The 21985-nt window shown below is 40.0% G+C and overlaps 1 protein-coding gene across 1 annotated transcript in view; it reads left to right on the forward strand.

The window, feature by feature from the left end:
* DEPTOR (DEP domain containing MTOR interacting protein) overlaps positions 1 to 21985 on the forward strand; it is a gene marked incomplete at both ends in the record, with an annotated part of 71592 nt that overhangs the window by 8882 nt on the left and 40725 nt on the right. Inside the window, 2 exons of the mRNA XM_080610669.1 lie at positions 15326 to 15504; positions 17422 to 17545. Of these exons, the coding sequence (XP_080466795.1) occupies positions 15326 to 15504; positions 17422 to 17545 (303 nt within the window). The remainder of the gene's footprint in view (positions 1 to 15325; positions 15505 to 17421; positions 17546 to 21985) is intronic.

Raw genomic sequence — 21985 nt, forward strand, 5'->3', positions numbered from 1 at the left:
TTAAATGCCCAATGCACGTGTTGTCATGAGATAGGAACAGAAACTCTGCAATTTGCCTGCATTATTTCCCTTTCAAGGTTTTTACCTTTCCTTCTGCAGTCTTGTCAGGTTATTGTGCATCAATGGAGACAAATGTTGACATTTCATGTGGTTTGAAATTGTACTATGAAAGTTATATGACCAGCACACCACAGTGCTGCCAATGTGACAGCACTAGCTCAGAATGCACTTAATTATCAGCCCTGTAATTTTAGTCTTCCTAACAGTGCCTCCATCTAGTAAGTGCATTCAAATCTCAAAGGTGCATTTACGGGTAATTAAAAAATATGCCTGATTGGGCTTGCTAATTCAGAGCAAATATAGAAGCTGGCTTACATATAAAAAGGCCATAATTCCCCATTTCCTTGCAATTGTGTGGGTGATTACATGGGCCACCACAGCTGTGCTACATGGATTTGCAGGCAGATGGGAGTTTTCTGGTTTCTGTGGAGAACCAGGGGACTGTTGGTTGTGCTGTGGGTATTACAGTGGTGTTGAGTCCGTGTGTCTATCTGCTGCTGCTACAGAAAAGCTCTGTTGGGATGCAGTTGGGATGCAGGCTGTTTGGGTGAGGGTGCCTCTGGTGTATTTAGGGCAGCAAACACAAAGATTCTCTCTTGAAGATTTAAAACTGAATGGAAAACCTGGAACTAAATGACCAGTCAGAGCAAAAGCCAGCATCACCTGAGGGATGGTGATAGCAAAGGTGGGAGCTTGAAAGTGAAGATAAGCACAGTAATACTGTGTTTGATGTAACAGAAGAGGGGGAGGCACTGGAAGGAATAAGGGAGATAGGCAACATTATTGAGATCAAGAGCTGTGAAAACTCTTTCCAAGAGCATTCCAGCTAGATAAGAGCTGGACAAGACAATGTTTGTCCAGGATGGTGCATAGAGGAAACCTTGAGGTGTAAGATAACAGGGAATGAAAACTTGGAGTAAAACTTGAACTTTCTTGGGGAGAGGCATAGCTGTTCTGGAGGTGAATTGCACAAGGAATCTGCAGAGACCAAAGTTCTTCCGCTGATAAGCAGCACTAACACGACTGTATTTATGCTTTATGGATCTTATATAACCTGCTGGTTTGGAAAGATTCTCCCACCCCATGTTACTACACAGCTGTCCTCTAGCACGGTGTCCTTTGACTTGTAGTTTGGAGTTTTATGTGGATTTGTTTCATTGCTTCTCACACTAAGGGCCGAAACAGGCATATTGCCGTAATGTTTCCACTAGTGTTCAGCTGAGCAGTTGTACAATCCTCTGGCTCTGTGTTTGCATCACTTTCCTGCATATTGGGCTGAATGAATTTATTGGCAGGAGTTCAAAAGAAGTGTTTGTGTGCTGTATTTGTTGCTCTTCATATTGTTACTCATGTCTTCAAAGCGCTGGGGCTGCTTAAAGCAAGCTTGTGTATTTCTTTGTGTTTTCACAAGCCATTCTTAGCTCTGATTTAAGAGACAAACCAAACACAAGGCTTAATTGCAATATGGTTCTAATGATTTTTAAAAATCCAATGATTTTTAATTTAATTCCAATGAGTACTGCAGAATGTTCACAGGAAGCTGAATTTGCAAGTGCTTATCTGAGTAATCAGAGTCCGGCACTTACGCTCATCCTCTTTGGGAGGAGAATCTGGCAACACATGGCCAGCACGTCACTCAAAGTTAGGATTGCGAATAACGGAAATGATTTCTGAAAAGATATTAGCCAGGCATTATTTATAGCGCTTATTGTCAGCAGTGGAACAATTTCCTTTCATTTTGTGCAGAAAAGATCCTCTTTTGATAATCATACATCCTTTTCTGCAGTAGCATATAATTGTATAGCTTAGAAATCAGGGTGATATAACAGAAAGCTGTTAATTGTTTCCTGATGTTCAGGATGTAATTAACTTATACTTTCCTTTTTACTAAAATGTAGAAAGAGTAACTCCTAGCTTAAACTGCTATTTTGTTGTTTGGTCTGTGCGGACAGAGGGAGATTGTGATGTGAAGAAGCATGATAGTGCTATCATGTACAACTCCCAGAAGACATTGTACAAATACCATTTTGAGAATTATTTGGGGCTAGAAGCTTAGGGACTTGTCTTGGACAGTATTTTCCAAGCTAATAGCATTTGGACAAAGTCTAGACCTTTCAAGTCTTTTGGGAAATGGTAGAAACAGATGATCTTAAATGAGATTAATAAGTAGATCTCTCTGATGAGAAAAATGGCTCCATAGTAGGAGCCATTGATATCATACTGCTGCTTGTCTAATTAGACGAGGCGATGAAAGTAGGTTCTTATGTGCACACTGAAAAAAAGAAATGAAGCAAGGTTTATTAAAAGCTTATTTTAGTAATCTTTATTTATTTATTTAATATCAATATTGCAAAATTATGCAATTATCTAAAATAGACAGCAAAAAGGTGTCTTTGTACAAGAAGGAAGCCCCAGGGAGGGCTGGCTGTCAAGGTGGGGTTGGGCTGGAGCATGTGATGTACAAGGAGATGCTGAGGGTTGGGTCTACTCAGCTTAGAGAAAAGAAAGCTTGAGGGGATCTTACTGCTGGTTGCAACTACTTCAACGAGAAAATGTAAAGAAACAGGGAGAGAGTCTTTTCCAGGTGCGTGGGGATAGGACATGGGCATTCAGCAAAATTTGCAAGGGAATTTCCAGTTAGATATTTGGAAAGAATTACTCACTGTGAGGGTAAGTAAAAATCTGGAATAGGAGCCCAGAGAAGCTCGGGGATACTAAAATCTTGCCTGGACATGACTCTGAACAACTTGTACTAACTGGACATGCTTTTAGCTAGGTTGCACCATATGACCTCCAGAGGTCTTTTCCAACCTTCATTACTCTATATTTCATGAAGGCATGATGTGATGTCTTCTTTAGGCTGTGGCGGCTGATATTATCAGCATTTTGTTACTGGCTGGTAACCAGAGGTTGTTATCCACTCAGTTGCCCTGGTGGGATGGTTTGTGAGAATACTTCTAACCTACTTCAGTGAAAAATCAGCTGGGTTAGTTTGTGTAACAGATGCAGCGATTGACAGTACCACTCCCTTCACATGGTCCAGCTTGTACCCATTTCCAAATGAACAACCAAGAACTTCTGAAATTTCTCTTTCAAGTGAGATTTTTATGAAGATGTGAAGGTGAGAACATGATTCCTGTGACCACACTGTCTTAAGTCAGCCCAGGATTTTACCCCAGATCATGAGATTCATTGCAACCCTTCCCACCACCAAGAGAGTTTTTCAAGGTGTCTGTGAGGGCATCTGTAGGTGCATTTCTTAAGAACCTGAGGGACAGAAACCAAAGTGTACATATTTAGGACATACTGGTTTTATATCAGTCCGTACGGAGTAATACATGCTGGAAGGCCAGTAGATCATGTTAGTGCCAGAAATCCTGCTGGCTATGTCATGTTGGCATTACAAGAGGAGCAGTAATCTTGGGGTAAGCCACCTGCTCCTCTATTCTCACTGTCTGCATAGCGATATAACAAACAGATCAAGAGCTCTCAGATCCTCTCACACTGTGCAGAAAGGGCCTAGTTCTGTGCATAAATTCTTGAGGAGCAGCTGAGAGAATGGGGTGTGTTTAACCTGAAGAAAATGAGGTTGAGGGAAGACCTTATCGCTCTCTACAACTTGCTGAAAGTAGGTCATAGCAAAACCGGTGTTGGTCTCTTCTCCCAAGTAACAAGTGACAACAGGAAATGGCCTCAAATTTCATCAAGGGAGGTTGAGATTTGGAAAAATTTCTACCCCAGAAGGGTTGTCAAACATTGGAACAGGCTGCCCAGGGAAGTGGTGGAGTCACCATCCCTGGAGGTATTTAGAAGACGGGTAGGTGTTGCACTTGGAACATTTAGTTGTGGATATGGCCATGCTAGATTAATGGCTGGACTCGATGATGTTAAAGGTCTTTTCTAACCTAAACAATTCTACGATTCTATAGTTCACCATTCAGAAAATTCAAGACCTAGCTGGCACTATTTGTATTGTGCTTTGATAGCCTATGACTTAATGGATTTAATGGACTGAACCAAGGAGCATGCCTCCATGTGTCTGGGTAGCTACAAGAAGCACCCATGGTCCATCTGCCTAACACCATCTGAGGAGCAACCATACTCAGGCTCCTACAGATTCTACCTTTCTTCAGGACAGGTCATGTCAGAGCTTGTCTTGAGTAAATTAATTTGAATTAGGATTAACAGACAGTGTTGGGCTATTTACATTGATAAAAAGTGAGTATCTGAGGCTGTGTAAAGGCACAGTGCAGGCCCTAACCTCTCACCTCCTCTTGTCCTGTTGCCCATCTAAAGCCTATCCCTAGCTGTCTGTGCAACATGTGTTTTGGATTCAAATTGAGGCCTGACCCTGACTTTGGAGTATGCTGTAAACATATTGTTGTAATCTAAGTCTACCAGCATTCAACTGAGGCTGATACTGTATGTAAAGCTGATGCCGTTACTCAGTGCATGAGGGTCAGGGTGCGTGTTCTGAATTATAAAAGCAGTAAGAAGTCACAGTTTGAATTTATTGTCAGAGCACATAAATACCTGTTCACAGAGCTTTCTGCATGTGTGGAGAAAGAATGTTGCCTAGAATGAGAAATAGCAAACACATGGCCCAGCAATGGGAGCAAGCTGTGCAGTAGAGCAGCAGAACTTCTCCGGGCTCCTTGTTGATTTAGTTATTATTTTAAAGGAAAATTTCCATTTAATCTTAAGAGCAGAGGAAGAATGCTTCTGTAGTATTTATCTTTTCAAAGCTCATCTACTTGTGAACATGTAACAAGGCCTAATCAAACAAGACAAGATCCTTGATAGGATCCTGGCAGAGGGAACTATTCATAAAGAGTAGTTACGCAGCAGCTGTGTATCTGTTCATATCATATAACGGATGCAGAAAAATGCTGAACTCATCGAAAGAAACCATCCCCAGGCTAGATTTTTGTAAAAGTAAAGTGATTTAAATTAGTCTTTATCTAGGATGTTTATTAATACGCTCTCTGTAATGATAAAATTCTTCATTAGCCTGCCAGAATTTAAGCAGTGAGTAACTTCATGCCATTTGACTTCGTGCCCTTATATTCATATACCCTAATTCTCCAGGTTACATGTTTGTATGAACTACATAAAGAAAAAGATTTAAAGTAGATAGGACAATTCTTTGTCATTAAAACATTTGTGTCGGAGAACAATCATTTCTGTGTTTGAAAAATGAATACAGTAGTGTTATGTTGCAGAACTGTTGAGTAAAATCATTGTTACCATTTGGCATAGGTGTGTTTGGGACTCATTCAGTGTAGTTTGGGGCAATCAATAGCTTTCTGAGACATTTTTCATTTTTTTCTCTGTAGATGGTGGTTCATTTCTTCTTTTTCAGTCAGCACTTGAAGTGAAGCCTTATTGGATGTTACAGGTTTCTCCTTAAGAAAAACACATATAAATGAGCAGAATGTTAATTAGGATTAGACTGATTTCTTTGCTCCAGCTGGCTGTGAAGGTCATATGGGCTTATGTTTTACACTTGCAGTGATGGTTTTTTTAAGCAAACATGACAACTTAAGGGAACTGAAAAAGATTGTAACATGAGTCCATTTAGGCTTCTATCCTATTTTGATTTGTTTACTTTAATAATTACATACTTTATAGTATTCAATAAATAATTAAAAAAAAAGAAAGTGCCACAATATAAATTTAGGCAAATTTCAGGCTTAGAAAGACCTAGGTGACTATGACTGTATATATAGTCAAGTTCTTCATGGTAGCTTCACAAGGTCTCAGGTGAGGGGCTGGAGGTTCCTGCAAACCTGATGATTTGGGTCTCAGCAGGCTGAGTGGGTATGCACATTGAGACAGGAAAGCCAACTGAGTATGGACATGTAGAGACTTCACCCAAGGGAAAAAATGCAGAGTTGGGCCATGGAGCATCAATTAAAGAGCTTTTCTTGCACTCTGCTGTTAACTCACCTGAAAGATTACAGACACACGTCTATTCCTCTCACTTCTTGTTTAGGTAAGGCCAGACTTCCAAACCAGTATCATCTCTCTGCTCATGAGACTGGCTCATAATTTCTCATACCAGCATGGTGCTGCTTCATTCCATCTCTTTGAGCTTATTGTTCTTGAATGAGGATGGCATGAAAAATACACCATATTTAAATGATGTCCTGTAGTATCATTTACAATGACATGAACTGGATTTCCCATAATTTCTGGGAACATCTCAGTTAATACAGGCTAAGATTGACTTTGGTTTTTTGTATGGTCTCAGCCTGTTGATAGCCTGTAGTCTGTGAGAGTTTAGCTACTGCATAATCAGCTATTTCTTACTCTTTGTTGCTTTCAGCCTTCAAGTTCTCAGTTTTCAGGAGTGCGTTTTGTTGTTAGTGCACAGCCTTGCATTTTATAGTCTTACCTGTTCCTCTGTTTCTATTTTTGCACTGTGAAGGTCATCCACTAACAATTTAATCACCTCTAGGCAATCCAGTCAAATGGATCATTACTTTAAGTGTTTAAAAATTTGCATCAGTTCCAGTTTCATGTTACAGTTTAATGGTCAGCCACTGGATTTCAGTAGGCTTCTGGAAGACAGCAAAACAACTCCCTTGAATCATATCTTCTGTCAGTGTAGCATCCCACATACTGTGGTATTGCCAGCTGTAGCAGATAAAAAACTCCCATGAATCAGTGCCAAAATATGGTAAGATTATTTTTTGATTTAAAGAAATTCAATAGAATGCATTTTCTAGTCAATATGTTTTCATTTACTGCTTTCACAGCTTCCTTCAAAAATAAAGCCTAGTAATGCTGTTATACTAACCATGAAAAAAGGCAGCTATTCATTTAGAACTGGAAGAGATAAAGTGTGATGTTTCTAATACACCGTACTGTATATTGAAAGACTATTACACCTATACTTATATTAAGATGAACCTATGTATTTGTTGAAAGTGAGTAAAAACTCTTGAATCATAGCCTCAATATGAAATTGGGTTTGTTAACAACAGCACATGGCACTAACCATTTTATTACTCATTTTGTTTCCTGTCAGGTACTGGCTATTTTTGCTTAATGACACTCATGATTACACAGCATAGTAATTGGTTAAGAGTTTTGTGTAGAGATGGGAAATGATTGCTAAAAGCAATTGAGATATTACTGCAGTATGACGTATTATTAATGTTGAAGGCAGATATTGTTTTCTTGCTTGCAGCAGGGTTGCCAAGGGCTGCTGAGAGTAATGCAGTCAGTGCCCCTTTGAGGAGCATAAAATACTAGGAGAAGATCTCCTGCAGGTCTGCAGTACTCAGGGAGAGAGCAGCCATGCCTGGAAGGACTTTGAGATCAGGGTTACCCAAAGCCATAAAACATCTTGTCAAAACTATTTGTCAGTCATTGACAGGGTGGGAGGAACATCACAACCGCACCTGAGATAAGGCACTTGGCTAATTTCAGTTCTTGCATGCATTTCTTGGGTTACCTCTGGCACATAACAGCACCTTTTAGTGTCTGCAGTGCTGTGGTGCTTTCTGGGTGTTATGGATCTGCTCTTCCTCAGATCTGCTGTCAGATGGTTGGGTGGAAAGACCTCCTCATTTCTTGCACAGTGCAAGAGCATAGCAGGGTCATACTCAAGCTTTTCCCTGTATGTAAGCGTGAAAGAGATGCCAACCTTAGTAAATAAAGGCCCTCAGCCTGTAGCTTTTTTTGGCTCCCCTACTCCCTTGGGACATGGGCTTACACAGCAGGGCTTTCTGGCACCCTCAGCCCCTTGTGTCCTTGCTGCAGCCCCTCTTCTTGACCACAGCAATGCAGACCAGCATCCTATTCCCCAGTTCCTGGTCTGTCTCTCCAGGTTCCTGAATGGCAATGCTAGCAGGAATAGCTATACCAGTAGGGCTTCTTATATTCACCCTGTTTAGCCCATTTAGCATTTCAGAGGAATATTCACCTCTCCCAGCCGTGTTACTGAGAAAACATGTTTGCATTCCTGACACAGATTTCATTGATTTTCACTGGCCTTCCATGAAACCTGCACTGCTCCTTGCTCAGTTTTTTATGTATAAAATACTTCCTTTATTGAGAATGATTTTCAGCCAAAGTCCACAAGAGTTGGTAGATTTTGGCTACTGTGTTAATCCAGGGAAGGGATGTCTACAACAACAGTTGTCCCATGTTTTCTGGTCTGCACTTTCAAATTTAGGTAATGTATGGTAGAAATCTTCAGTTTAGAACTGGGAAGAAGTTCCCGAGAAAATGAATCCCCGTGGTACTTAGTGATTTAGTAAGTCTAAGAATATCCTTGCAATGGAGACACAGAAAAATAACGTGAAAAAACCTAGGTGATGGACGTAAGCAAAGATGGCTTGTTCTTCAGTGAAACGTACGTTGGTTCTTGTGGGGATCCACATAGCAGTATCACATAAACCTTGATCTGCATGCGTTTTTCCCATGTGTGCATCCCAGCTCATACATGCATGAGTGAGAAGCACAATTATATTTGGCTTCCTTGTTAAGGAGGAGAACTGCAAGTTCCTGAGTTCTGACAGCTTGAGCCCAGAAAGCAAGCAGCTGGAGCTAGACAGGCAGACTTCCACTTTCCTTATGACTAGGTGCAGGTGAAATAATAACTTGCCTGCATTTTGTGCCTTTGTCTTTGTAAAACCTGGTTTTCTGCTTTCCAGTGAGACAGATGCTTTCAAGATTGAAGTGCTCAGGCAGTTGAGGGCATTACTCATGTTTATACACATTTTGTTTAAAGTGAAATGGAAGTGAAATGGCTCGGCAGGCAGGGAGATCAGCCACTTGTGGACATAAGGAGAAAGTGTCATTAGACCTGTAACCTTGCAAGATACTGAGTTTTCGTGCTTCTTGAGAAAGAGATGAACAAATACTGTTCTGGTTTGGTGTTACTGTTAGACTACCCTCATATGTGGGTGTATCATGGCCCAAAGAGAAAAGTGGAGTCAGTTGCCCCTTGAATTCGTTCCTTTCCCTTACAGAGTTAAATCCTAGAAAAATGCCAGCATATATATTCCAAAACTTGACATAAAAGTTAATCTAAAGATCCTATTCACATTCAGTGTTTTAGCAGATCTACAACAACTTGCTGTATTGTTTTAAATGAAGACCAGATACAGGCTCAGATTATACACCTTTGAGGTTTAAAAATCCAAACGTGGGTTTTGCAAGTGGTTTCTAGTTTTATGACAGATCGATACAAACACATAGATCTAATTTCCTCTCCAGTCTGGAGTACTCACAAGGGAGGCTGTGGGTCTGAATTTCTGGCCTGAATCTGTGGGCTGAAATAGTGTCTCCAAAAGACAGAACTCTGATTTTATCCTAGATGTTGAGCCGTGCCTGTCTCTGGTCCCCAGAGCTTCCTTTGGCCCCTGCCAGTTATAGTAAGGTATAATGAGTATTGAGGATATCCCTGCGCACGCTTGGTTGCAGGCTTAGTGACTTTATTACTTTCTGCACTTATAAAAAAGGACTTCATAAAAGAGGCAGCCCCAGTGTTTTGTGTAAAACCACAGGGGTGCTGGTGAACTATCACTTCTTTGGAAGCTTTAGGCTTTCCTCTGCAGTGCACCAAGAGATGGTTTACCTGAAATCTCTATCTGGCTCTGTGTTCTGGCATGTCCTCAAGTTGACTACATGGCTGCGGGCAAAAAAGTGGAGATGAACACAGTGATGAGAACTGATATCAGGAGCTGCTTTGAAGACAACCTCTCTAACCCTATTTCAGAAGGTAGAATTCCTTCTCTGCCACAGCTACCAACACAGAAATATCTGCATCCTATTTCCAGTATGACCCCATGTTTTAAAGGGTATTTTAGCTCCTGTGAATATCAAGTAACAGAACTGAGTGATTGCAGAGCTGAAGCATAAATAGAAAGAGGAACAGGCAGCAGTGAACCGCTGACACTTCAGCTGGGACTTGGCAAGCCCAGCTGGAAATGCTTGTCCCAGCAATGCACATCACATTTGCAGGATACCTTCACAGCTGCCTCTCTGTGCAAAGTTTATAACACCATTGACCTATTATTTTTATTTGGGCTGACAGCGCAAAGTTTAGTGTAAAGAATATTTCACACAGTTCTGTGTTTTCCTGGGTGCGTATATATACACAAACGCCACCATATGCTCACTTATTTTGTAATGAATTGGGTCTGCAGCTGACCTGTGAATTCTAACTTTCCGTGGGAATTATGCTTCTAAGTTACCAAGGCACTTTGGAAAATGCCAGCTTTTAGTGAGATGCCTGCAGGCAGGTCATATGCTTACATTAAGAAAACAGCCAAACTTTGTGAGCTCTGGGACAACACAAAACTTCTGTTTCCTACAGAATTGGATTATCTAATGGAAAACCCAATTCTACTTGCCAGTGGAGCACCTATGATGTCCCTTGAGAAGAGGTGTGGAAAACCTGTGCTCTTCAATCACAATGAATTGTCCTCATCATTGTCAAGATATTTTTCTGTCCATATGTTTTTATTACAAAGAATGCTGTGACTTGCTTTACTTGGAAATAAGTAAATCTGTCTCAGACGGAAGTTCCAAGTATATGAAACTTGTGAATTAATTAGAAGATGGCAGAAACCACCTGCAATGCTTTTCATCTGTGTGTCACTGTTAATTTTCAAGGAATGCAATATGGTTTTGTTCAGAGTTTACCTTGTGGTGACAAAACTGCAGTTGTTCAATGCATGCTGACTGTCAGTGCTCAAGCTGGGACAGTCACTGCAACCAAGGATATATGCTAAAGCAGAGTGTGACGTAGCAGTAATCTGTGAGCGTGCTGGGACTCATTAGCACGGTCAAACACTGGAACAGGTTACCCAGAGAGGTGGTAGATGTCCCATCCCTAGCAGCAGGTCAGGTTGGATGGGACTGTGAGCAACCTGGTCTATTTGAAGATGTCCCTGTTCGTTGAAAGGGTGGTTGGACTAGATGACCTTTAAAGGTCCCTTCCAACCCAAACTATTCTGTGATTCTATGATGCTATGATAAATGCATATTTATGCGTGTTTGTAATTGCTTTAGGAAGGTTAAAAGAGGTGAATGAGGTGAGAACAGTATGCAAGTCTTCATACCATGCTGTCTAGCGAATGTCAGGAACCAGCCTGTTCCCTGTACATTTTTACTGAGCCTTGCCAGGATAAACATAGGGTCTATATAGGATGTACTACTAGAAAATGATAGATGAATTATTCAGAAAATTACCAAGAAGAGCAGGAGGCTTTTTGTCTTTTCATGCATAGAAATCAGCACAGGATGGTGCTTTGCAAGATCTGTGCTAGCCAAGCACAAACTACTAGACTTATTGGAGGGAAATGGCTGGGTGCGATACTTGGACTGTGGTCCAGTTAATGACATCGTTTCTGTCTAAAGCCAGCAGCCCGGTCTTTTCAGCAGTCTAAAAGGAAAGCTAGACTCTTGTGCAGGCACTGCCTTTCTAAAATACTTACCTGGTGGTTCAGAAAAGATGCAAGAAACTTCAAAATGCCTAATTTCCCTGGAGGAAAACAAAATGGAAGTTTCATGTAGCTGCGAGAGTGATGGCTTCCCAGGTTAGTGTCTGATTCTTTATTTCTAGGCAAAGATTTGGATCTTTCCATTATCATGACTCTTCTGATAGCTGGCAAAGAAAATGCCTAATGACAGCTCAACAAATAACATTGTTCCTGATTAACTCTGAACACATTTAGTGCAAAGCAGGAGCAGTATGGTTGGGTTATCCCATTTCATGCTTTGCAGGAGGAAGGCACTTCTATTTGGAGCAAGACTCCCTACATATTGTTAATTAGAAGCAACTCCTGTTTAGACAAGCCCCCAAGAAAACTGTTCTGGCATGCACACTTGCAAATACAGATTGTCTTTATGAGTTGTAAGTATTTCACCAGGCAGGAACTGACAGAACGAGAGGACACAGTCTCAAACTGTGCCAAGGAAGGTACAGGTTGGATATTAGGAAGAAATTTTTCACAGAAAGAATAATAAAATATTGGAGCGGTCTGCCCAGGGTGGTGGTGGAGTCACCATCCCTGGATGTGTTTAAAAAGAGATTGGATGTGGCACTTGGTGACATGGTTTAGTCGAGGTGTAAGGCATGGGTTGGACTCGATGATCTTGAAGGTTCCTTCCAACTTGGTAATTCTGATTCTGATTCTGATATGAATAAGAGCCATGGATATCAATTTGTAAATATAGAAAGGTTACTGTTCACAGGCAGTTGTTCAAATGCTTTAGTTCTCACATTGTTTTCTGCAGGTAAGGGAGAGTGTGGCCCCAAGCACAAAATCTGGCAGGTAATCTTGAATAATACGTAGAATTACATACAGATGAGGCATTGGTGGACATAAGATTGTTCCTGGTGTTGAGCTAGTAAGTCCTACTTTTCAAAGGCTTGTTGAATCAAGGTGTCCTCCCATCATTAGTTCTTGTTTGCCCTCTCTCTTCTCTCTTCTCTGCTCTAACAGGTTAGGGTTTGTCAGTGAGCTAACTCTCTTAAGCAGCTCTTGAGAAAAACTTCTTCTGGATAGAGAAATGTGACTGGTGTCAAGTTATGTCTTTTCCAGTCATCATGCAGACTAGCTGATGAGAAATTATTAACATTATTTAATGGGAAAACATCAGGGTCTTTTGGTGAGAAGCCTTTTCCCCAGTGTCAAGCGATAAAGCATTTACCACTTCACTTAAGCATTGGTTCCGGTGTATAATTGCATTCACTGCTACATTTTTTTTTGTTTTTATCCCATCTGATCTGTCCTCCGATAAATATTTCTGAACACACATTTTTAGAATTCCTACTTAACCTTTTGATTTGCATACTGCAATACATGCTCAATAACTTTACCCGAACCTTTTATATTTGTAGTTTACACTACATACAATTTCAGTTTATGGAGGTACTCCTCCTCCAGACAGTTTGATTTTTAGCAGGTTTGTAGGGGCGAGGGAGGTCTGACAGGGAGAACAGAATATACCACCAGGGAGAAAATCTGAGTTCCCTTTCTGTTCTTTATTCCAAAGAAATTAGCCTGGACATAATTCAGTGTGGATATGATTGCTATAGACTGCAGAAAAAGTTCCCACTTTCATTTGTAAATTGTGGTAAATTTGGTTTCTAAGGTTTCTTGAGGCTTATATGGTCATGCTCTGGCTTCGTAATTTCATAACCTCTTAGCAAATTTGGAGCACTTTAGCAAGTGGGTAGAGATATTTAATGTAATAAAAATTTTATGAGTTTTATAAATATAGGCAAAAAGGTACAGAGAGAGAGCCTATAAATGCTCAGAGTGAGCAAAAAGGTCGTAAGGGGAACGAGTGTCTTTTGACATGACAGACAACATGAAATACTTATAAACCCCCCAACGGCAGGGCAGCCTTCAGTCAGAATTTCAGACATAAATTCTCGTTCCTGAGGCTCTTGGCTGCTGGCTTGTTTGTGGAATGCCAGACCAGTCCCGGCACACTCTTATGCAACGTTTGGACAAAGAATTTCACAGAAGGGGGTTTCCCTCGTGTATCAGATAAACTCCATCCATTTAGACTTTAACTGATGACTGGAAGCTGGGTCAAACCGTCTGCACATGCATTGCACACTCTCTCCCTAGTTTTGTTCTTGCAGATTATTGTGCAATATGATACTGGATGAACATTATTATAACCTGGAATATATTTTAAATGTAAAGCTCCATCAGACATCCTGATAATTGCATGCTGTATAGTTAAAACTGTGTAGACTTTTCTTTCTAAGTATGGCAACAAGTGCTAGAGCACATCTGGAAAATATGCTTTAAGCAAAGGTATTTTAGCTCAGAGAATTTCACAACGCATGGGACGTTTACTAGCACTTGTTTCCAGAATACTAATCTCATTTATCAGTACTTTTAATACAAAAGTCTTCATTTTTTATCATGTTCGCAAAGCTGGTTTTGAATTAATATTGCAGGTTGGCTATTCCATGTAGTTCAAGGCTAAATGCTGCAAAACAAAAACATTGCTTTGCTACTATTTTTAGGTAGAAGCCAAATAAACCTTGTTTAATGCCCTAATAATATTTTCTTCAATGATTTCAGCCAAATATGTTCCCTTTTTTTGACTCTAAAGACAAAGAATTGTTTCATACTGGAATCACATTGAGAGGAAAATTGGTTGGACTCCTTTGTGCTTCTCAAGGCTCATGTTAACCTCCCTCTCTAGAAAATAGAGATAGTTGTACTCTCTATGATTATTACAGCATTACGCAGAACATCTTTGAAACCAGTGAGAGTGTTTACAAGGTAGGATCCTGGCCACTTGGAAATGAATGGCAATATTTTTGCTTGTGGTAGGTGCTCAAGTATTGTTGTTTCTGTTCTTTCCTCAGAACTGTTGTGTAGAAACAGCACTACAAAACCAGACTTAATTAAAATGAAAGCAAGAAAGCAGAAAACTGTTGAAAAACTTAAAAAATCTCTCTCCATTAATTTATTGATAAAGTTACTAATTTTGTTTATTTGGAAAAAAAACCAAAAAGACTAAAAGTAAAGATTCAAAACCCCCGACACTTTACTAACAAGGGATCCTTTACTCTGATGAGGATCTGCATTATGACCCAAGCATCCCAAAACCAGCCAACCAACTTGCTTTCAAGATGATGGGGAGATTCGGCAGATAGATAGCATTTACCAACGATTCCCCAAGTGAGAAATCAGTTCTCCTTTATTTGGAGTAGGAGGCAACTTTTTTATGCTATGTAACATTGTGTTGGAACAGCTTTGTGCCTGAATTTTAAACCAGAAACACTATGCTTGTGCAGCTGGAGGCAAAATGCAGTTACTCAACCAAGGAAGAAACTACAGTTAAAAAAATGAATGAGATTAAAAAAAAAATAAAACTACAGCAGTGATACCACAAAATGAAAGAGTAGTATGGAATGTATTAATAATGTGGGAAAATTAATTCCAAATTATTGACAGTTTAATTGACGTACAGGAAGTATTTTAATGGGCTTAGTATGTTGTGCTGTTCTTCATTATTTAGTCCTTCCCACTGGGTAGAAAACAAGTTTTTCCCAGTACGGGGTTTGAAGTTGTAACAAATGGTTGCTGTGGATCACCTGGTGGTCAGATGCCAGTGGTGACGTGTGACCGAGTGTCTTCCTCTTCCATCTAACACCTGCAAAGCCCACCCTGTAAGCAGGGCTTGGGTGCCTCTGTTCCACTCTTGTCCCAGCGTTGATAGTTACAGAGGCTTTTTGCAAATGATACTCACAAGGCGATTTGATCCCCAGGCTCCGACTGCATGAAGAAAAAGTCATTAAAGATCGGCGACACCACCTCAAGACGTACCCGAACTGCTTTGTTGCCAAAGAGCTGATCGACTGGCTGATTGACCATAAGGAGGCCTCCGACCGAGAGACGGCAATTAAACTGGTGCAGAAATTACTGGATCACAGCATTATCCACCATGGTAAGTGCAATATCAGCTGCTACAAAGTTCTAAGCTAAATTTTGCTGTGAAACAAAGGGAAATCCCACTCGTGCTCTTCCAAGTATAGGACAGGAAGGATCCTTTCCTTGACAGAAAGGGAGCATGTCTCTTGAACTGTGCTGCTTTGCAAGGTCCCCTGTGTCCTGAGGAGAGGCTGAAGAGGTGTGATGTTCCCTATGTCAGTACAGAGCAAGAAGTTACTGGAGACCATGCTGCTGCTGATCCCCAGCTGGATCGTGTCCTCTTTCTCCCTGCTGCCCTCACCTCCCTGCTCCCCAGAGCACAGTTTTCCAGCTGAAAAACCCATCTGAAAAATCAGCCGGCAAAAAAAGATCATTTTTCTCAGATGGATTAGTTCTTTGGCCCTGTCCCTCACACCAGCTGCACAAACATTAGTGCTGGTACAGCTGCAGGAAAGTTAGTGGTCCGACTGTGCCCTGATTAATTTTCTCCTAAACTTGTTGCCTCTTTGAGATCTGTTCCTTTCAGCTTCTTGAATAACAATTTATCCTGATGAAAAGGAGAATTCCAATTCAGTAGTAGCATTTAGTTGCCTTTTGGTGCACAAAAAAAGCTAGGAAGCACACAAACGCAGAAGATCCAAGGCCTCTATTTCAAGCATATAGTATTACCTATTTCAAAAAGGCAGAATGTACCATTTGTTTCTTTTCTAAGAAAAACCAAGTGCCTGAGAACAGAAGAATGTTGACTTCATTCAGGGGTCACTGTATGTGCAGCAATACTGCTGCTATCTCAATACATTAACAACTCCGTAATTAAAGTAAGAAATGCACATATTGAATGAGTGACACTTCTACAGCTTCTGCTTGGCTATTAAATTAAAATGCTGGGTTGTTATGGAAACTGGGACTCACGGTAGATAGTTAAAGAATAAAGTAATTATAGGGTATTCAGATCTGACTACTTAATCCTCTATTGAGAAAATGTCAGTGAAGAGTTGCGTGGATGCCTGAGTGACTTAATTTAATTGAGCAATAGATGTTTCATTGCTGACTGCTTGTTGAAAGCTTCAACAACCTTCAAACGTTTCCTACCTCAGGATCCAGTTGGACACCATAACTTCCATACAAAATTTTAAATGTGTGTGTGTATATAGTACACATAGAGCAGGTGTTTCTTGAAAGCGTTCACGTATTGCACTCAAATTTAATAAAATAGTTTGTGAAATGAGCTAGGGTAAACTCAGAGAAGTTCAATCAAGTTCTGCAGGATGCTCAGAGCATCCTTTCAACTCCCATGTCCAGTGAAAGGGGTACCACTTCCTGCTCTTGTTGTGCAGCAGGTGAGCCCATGTATGTGGGCTGACAACTCTGCTAGGAGCATCTTGGTTGGGATCTTTCCTATTAATTTATAGCCCTGTTGGAGCTCTGTTCTGTATTTACGAGAGCCCATCACCAGCTACTGTCTTATAAACTTAATTTATCATTCCTTAGTGTGCTCCTGTTGTACCTACCATTTGCTAGTTGTCATGGGTAACTGTTTCTGCAGCAAGTCTTGGCTTTCCTACATTGCTCAGCTGATACAAATAACTTCAAGAAGTTTGTCAATCCTGAAATTATTTGGTGTTCTACATTGGTGGCCTTCTAAACAGTTAACAGACTGTTTTCATCAAAAGGTTTTCTGGGTATACAGCAGATGGATGCTTTTTTTGCTTTTTATGTTTGCAATAATACTGACAAAACTGGTGAACAAATATCTAAAAGTTTTCTCCAGCCTGTCATCAGTTATTAGGACTGAATAAAGTTTTATACTCAGAAATACAGGGGGTTATGCTCTGTACATGCTTACTTTGAAGTTCAGCAGCGATACCTGCTAAATAGATCCTCAACTCCTTAATATCTATATGAAGATTTTTTAATCTGTTGTATGTTTCAGTCTGTGATGAGCATAAGGAATTCAAGGATGTCAAACTGTTCTATCGCTTCCGAAAAGATGACGGGACGTTTCCACTGGACAATGAGGTGAAGGTGTTCATGAGAGGACAAAGACTGTATGAAAAGTATGTTGCATTCAGTATCCATCATGTGTTGATGTAGTTGATGAGTAGTGCCACAGGATATAGATGCTACTTCTTAATCAATTTTTAAATAGTCAGAGGCTTTCAGATTATGCAGAAATGGGTCTGGGTAATCCTGTGACTTTAGTTGGTAACTCTTGTCTCTCCCACTTATCTTTGCTATTCTACCATGTTCACTTGTAGCATTTTGTTTAAAATAAAATGGTATTTTCCAACGTTCTGAGTTGTAAATGTATCCTACATGAGAACTCAATGTGAATTTAAGCCCTTGCACTCTATTCTGTAAAAATAATTACTAAAATATGATTTGTCATGTAAAACTGTAATCACAAGACCTAAACCAGTACATCAAAATGCACTGAACAAATGGCTACAAGCCTGTTGAGACTCCATATCTACAACTTAACCAGGAGATAGGATTTTAAGTAATAAGTGAAATTAATCTTCGATGTTCCAGTCTGCAAAGCTTTTACATCAGAAAGCTTATATTAAAGGTTGTCTAAAAAAAACCAACCCCAAACCAGCCAAGAGCTTCTAATTAAGATTTGAAACAGATGATTATGATGAGATACTGAATATCCCACTGGATTACTTCTGTCAAATAACTAGGCTGCTTAACCATAGTTCCCAGTCTATAATTAATGACATTTGCATTCAGGATGTAGAGATTGTGGCACTGTACTTACAAACAGAGAGAATAAAACACATGCTGGCATATACTATAAACTAATGTGAAAGTTGTGACATGTTATTTACCAAAAAGCTTGAAGTATTTCTCTAGACTGGATGCTACCCACTCTTCTGCTCGGTTAGAGCAGAAACATGCAGCAGCTGGCAAGATGCTGTTCTTCTGGCTGGAGTAATTTTGTTCCCCTCTTAGAATAAAGCACTCAGGAAAATCCCAAGTTTAAAAGCAGATGATAAATGTTATTTTCAAGGTAAGAAGGCTCTGAAGGTCAATTTCGTGAAAAAGCAATAAAACTGAAATATAAACCAATAATTGTAAATGCCATTCATTTTGTTGCACCTATCATATAAAATTCCCTGAGACTCAGTCACTGTGACTATTTCAAGTAAAAAAAAAAAAAAAAACAAACTGTATAACAAACAAGAAAATATGGAAAAAAAAATCCTTCATTGGGTGCACTGGGACAGAGGAATCGATTCTCCAAGTCTTCTGTGCCTTACTAAGCGTAGCATTTGCTCCTTTAGACTCTGTAACACGCAGTGCCTGCAAGCCTGGCCCGTACTATGGAAGCCAATCAGTGTGTCAACAGTATCAAACCTTTTTTTTTATATTGGTTTTCTATATTTCTATTTCTGTTCTGTGAGAAAATCCTCTTTTTGTTGGTGCGGCTGATAACACTCCTGCATGAAAGGAGCCATGGTGGGAAGAACTGTCTTCTCTCGTGTCTGCTTCCATCCCCATTTCTCTGCATAGAGAACTAATCCCAAACCAATGTCTAGTGTCCAGTTTGTCCAACACTATACTAGCAGAAAACTGTTCATAACAGTATGAATTGTTCCGATCTTGGAAAAGGAGATAATGCCAAAAGCAGCACCTATATCTAAATATAGCTGCAACCTCATAAGGTGGTTGCTTCTAGGCAACATATCTAAAGGGTTCAGAAACTTTTAAAACCAGCCCTGAGTGCTAAATATAGAATAGCTTAGAATTAAAATGGCATTTCAAAACCAGTCTGTGACAGTCAAACCTAGGCAAAATTCTCCATGGATCGTTGGAAATATTTTATATTCATGGAAGATAAGAACACATACTTGGGCTGTCTGGGCTCCACTTTATTGTAGCAAATTGAGTGTGCAGACACTCAGATTTCATTAGGTCCCTTGTCCATGCACGCTTATTAGCAACACCTTCAGTTTCGTTGGATGACTTTTACATTCAAACTCTAATACTGATAGACTACTACAGAAGTTCTGCAGTGAAATGTGTGTATGTGTAATATACCTGTTTTATCAGTTTGCTGATAGTGTTGAGAATGAAGTTGTTATTTCAGTGCAATTAAAATAGTTATCAAACAGCAACAACTAGAGAAAAGTATTCATGCACAGACATGAAGTCATGTCCCAGTGTATTCAACTTGTTTATCAAAATGCCTGTAGGGCCTAATTTCAAGAGAAATGCAACCATGCCAAAAGAAATCTATCTGAATCCAACATATTTTGAAAATCTGTGTCTAATTTTGTAGATATTGCTGATATTCACTAGGCTTTGCTAGTTTAAGTTAGGCATTATAGTAGTATTTTCTGCTCTTCTCCACCCACCACATTAGGGTTAGAGTACCATTACATCCAAAAGTTAATGTAGTTTGTGCTTGCCAAAACTGCGGACATGTTATCCAACATCAGTCAATCCACTCAGATTTGTACCCTCAAGGGGTGAAATGAGCAAAATGCTTTAGGAAGAATAGCAGCTTGTTGCATGAGCAAAGGAATGGATGCGTTAGGCAGGTTCCCTGCATTCAGACAGCTGTTTGGGCAAATTCCTTGTGCTCTCCCATGGGACAGTAGGACTGTTCCACCACCAAAGAGCTCCATTTCCTTGTCCTCCTTATATGTAGCCACAAAGCTCTTCATAGCCTGGATATCCTCTTCTGTGGCATTACCTCCTCCATCTACTCTGGACAGCTTTGGTGGCTGTACCTGTGCAATTAGAAGATTTTAAATCAGTCTCTGACTGTATTCTCCTTTCATTTGCACAGAAAACCATACATTAGTTCAAATTCTATGCGTGTCATTGCAGACTTTGGTAATCCTTTCTCTGTGTGTGTGTTTTGAGGTTAAAGTATATAACTAAAGATGAAACCTACTGGATTTCATATAGACTTGTCTGAAAATTATTGAATAGTTTATTATTAGGTCCAAGGATGGTATCAGTTTTCTTAATCTATAGGACAATATATATATAGGACCAGATTGAATGAAATAAACATGTTTCCTATTCAGTGAAAGCCTCCCTGCAAATCTTAAATAAATCCAGCACAGACAGTTCATAGCTTAAAAAAAAAAAAAAAAAAAAGATGTGCAGGCATCCTATTGTTACAACGTTTGCAACTCTCAGTAGGTTTTGGTCAGACAGGATTGTTGTGTCTGGTGCAATCGGGTTTAGGAACTATAAGTCATCTCATGATGTTGACTCCAGCTGAGATTTTTCAACCAGATTGCACAGTGAAAGGAGTGCAGATTTATGGGTTTAATATCAGGAAATCATTCAGATAATTTTGAGACTGCATTCTTTGAATCACTTTCGTTTTAACTCATCAGTGGTTAAATCAGATTTATCCTCTGGTGCAGTTATTTAGATAAAACAAGGTTAAAATTTTCCTTTGAAAAGGGTTTGAATTTTGATGTTTGGCTAAATACATTCCCTTAATGCAGGATAACACCAGTTTTAGCAAATAATATGTTTTGACATGAATAGCCTTGTGGGTTTTTGAAACAAGGAGAAAATGGAAGAGATAGAGACAATTTCCAATACTGGCTAATGAAAGGCCAGGTTTTTGGCTGATGTAAGTTGGTACAGCTTTGTTGACAGCCATGGCGTTACAGTGATTTACTTCAGTTAGAGATACAAGTCTATGGATTGCTGTTTCTGGGTTTGTTAAACTGTCAATTTGTCGTGTCTGTTTGTTCACAAGTCCAAATCCTTTGCAGTACTATTCTGGGCACATGCAGAAGGGTGTGAAATGTCAAGCTGAGTGTTTTTCCACTTGATATTTTTCCAATTTTCTTTTGTGTCTCTGCAAAAATCTAACCATTAGCGTCTCTTTTTCAAGGACCTCTCTATCTGCGACTTCAATGAGCTGGTCAACTAATTATAGACTCATCAAAGAACAATTAACACAATCCTAAGGTTTTTTTCTTTGGTGCCTGCAGAGCCTGGGTAACCAGTTCTGGGTAACCATGCAGCAGATGGTACAAAACGACACAAGCTTTGGGTTTGTTTTTTTTTCAGGGGAGAAAAAAAGGCTGGTGAATGAGACATGTTTAAAGACGGTCTCTTGGAGCACTGTCTGTGTCAGATGTGGTTAGTGTGGGACAAAATGTTGCCTTGCATGCAGATGCTTGTAAATCAAAATATGAAAAGGAATCAAGTCTTTGCAAGAGTTCTGGAGTCAAAAACTTGTCTCCTGTGTTACATATTCTTGCTTTTGGCCTCATCCCTGACTTCAGCTGATTCTGACATTTTTAGTTCTTACTCAGCTCAGAGCTGCTGGCAGTGACACACCAGAGAGCAGTTCATTATCTCTGCCACTGCCGTACAGCTGTGGCTGAGGAGTCTTTGCCAGGTTTGATGCTTGGCTGTCTGGTGGTCAGGTCCAGTCAGTTCAGGCTTCTAGTTATCTCCCGTTGAAGTCAAGGGAATCAGTCTTTTAGGTGAAGTAACAGGGGCTGGATCCT

Source organism: Psittacula echo (genome assembly GCF_963264785.1).
Source record: "Psittacula echo genome assembly, chromosome: 2".
NCBI classification, from domain to species: Eukaryota; Metazoa; Chordata; class Aves; order Psittaciformes; family Psittacidae; genus Psittacula; species Psittacula echo.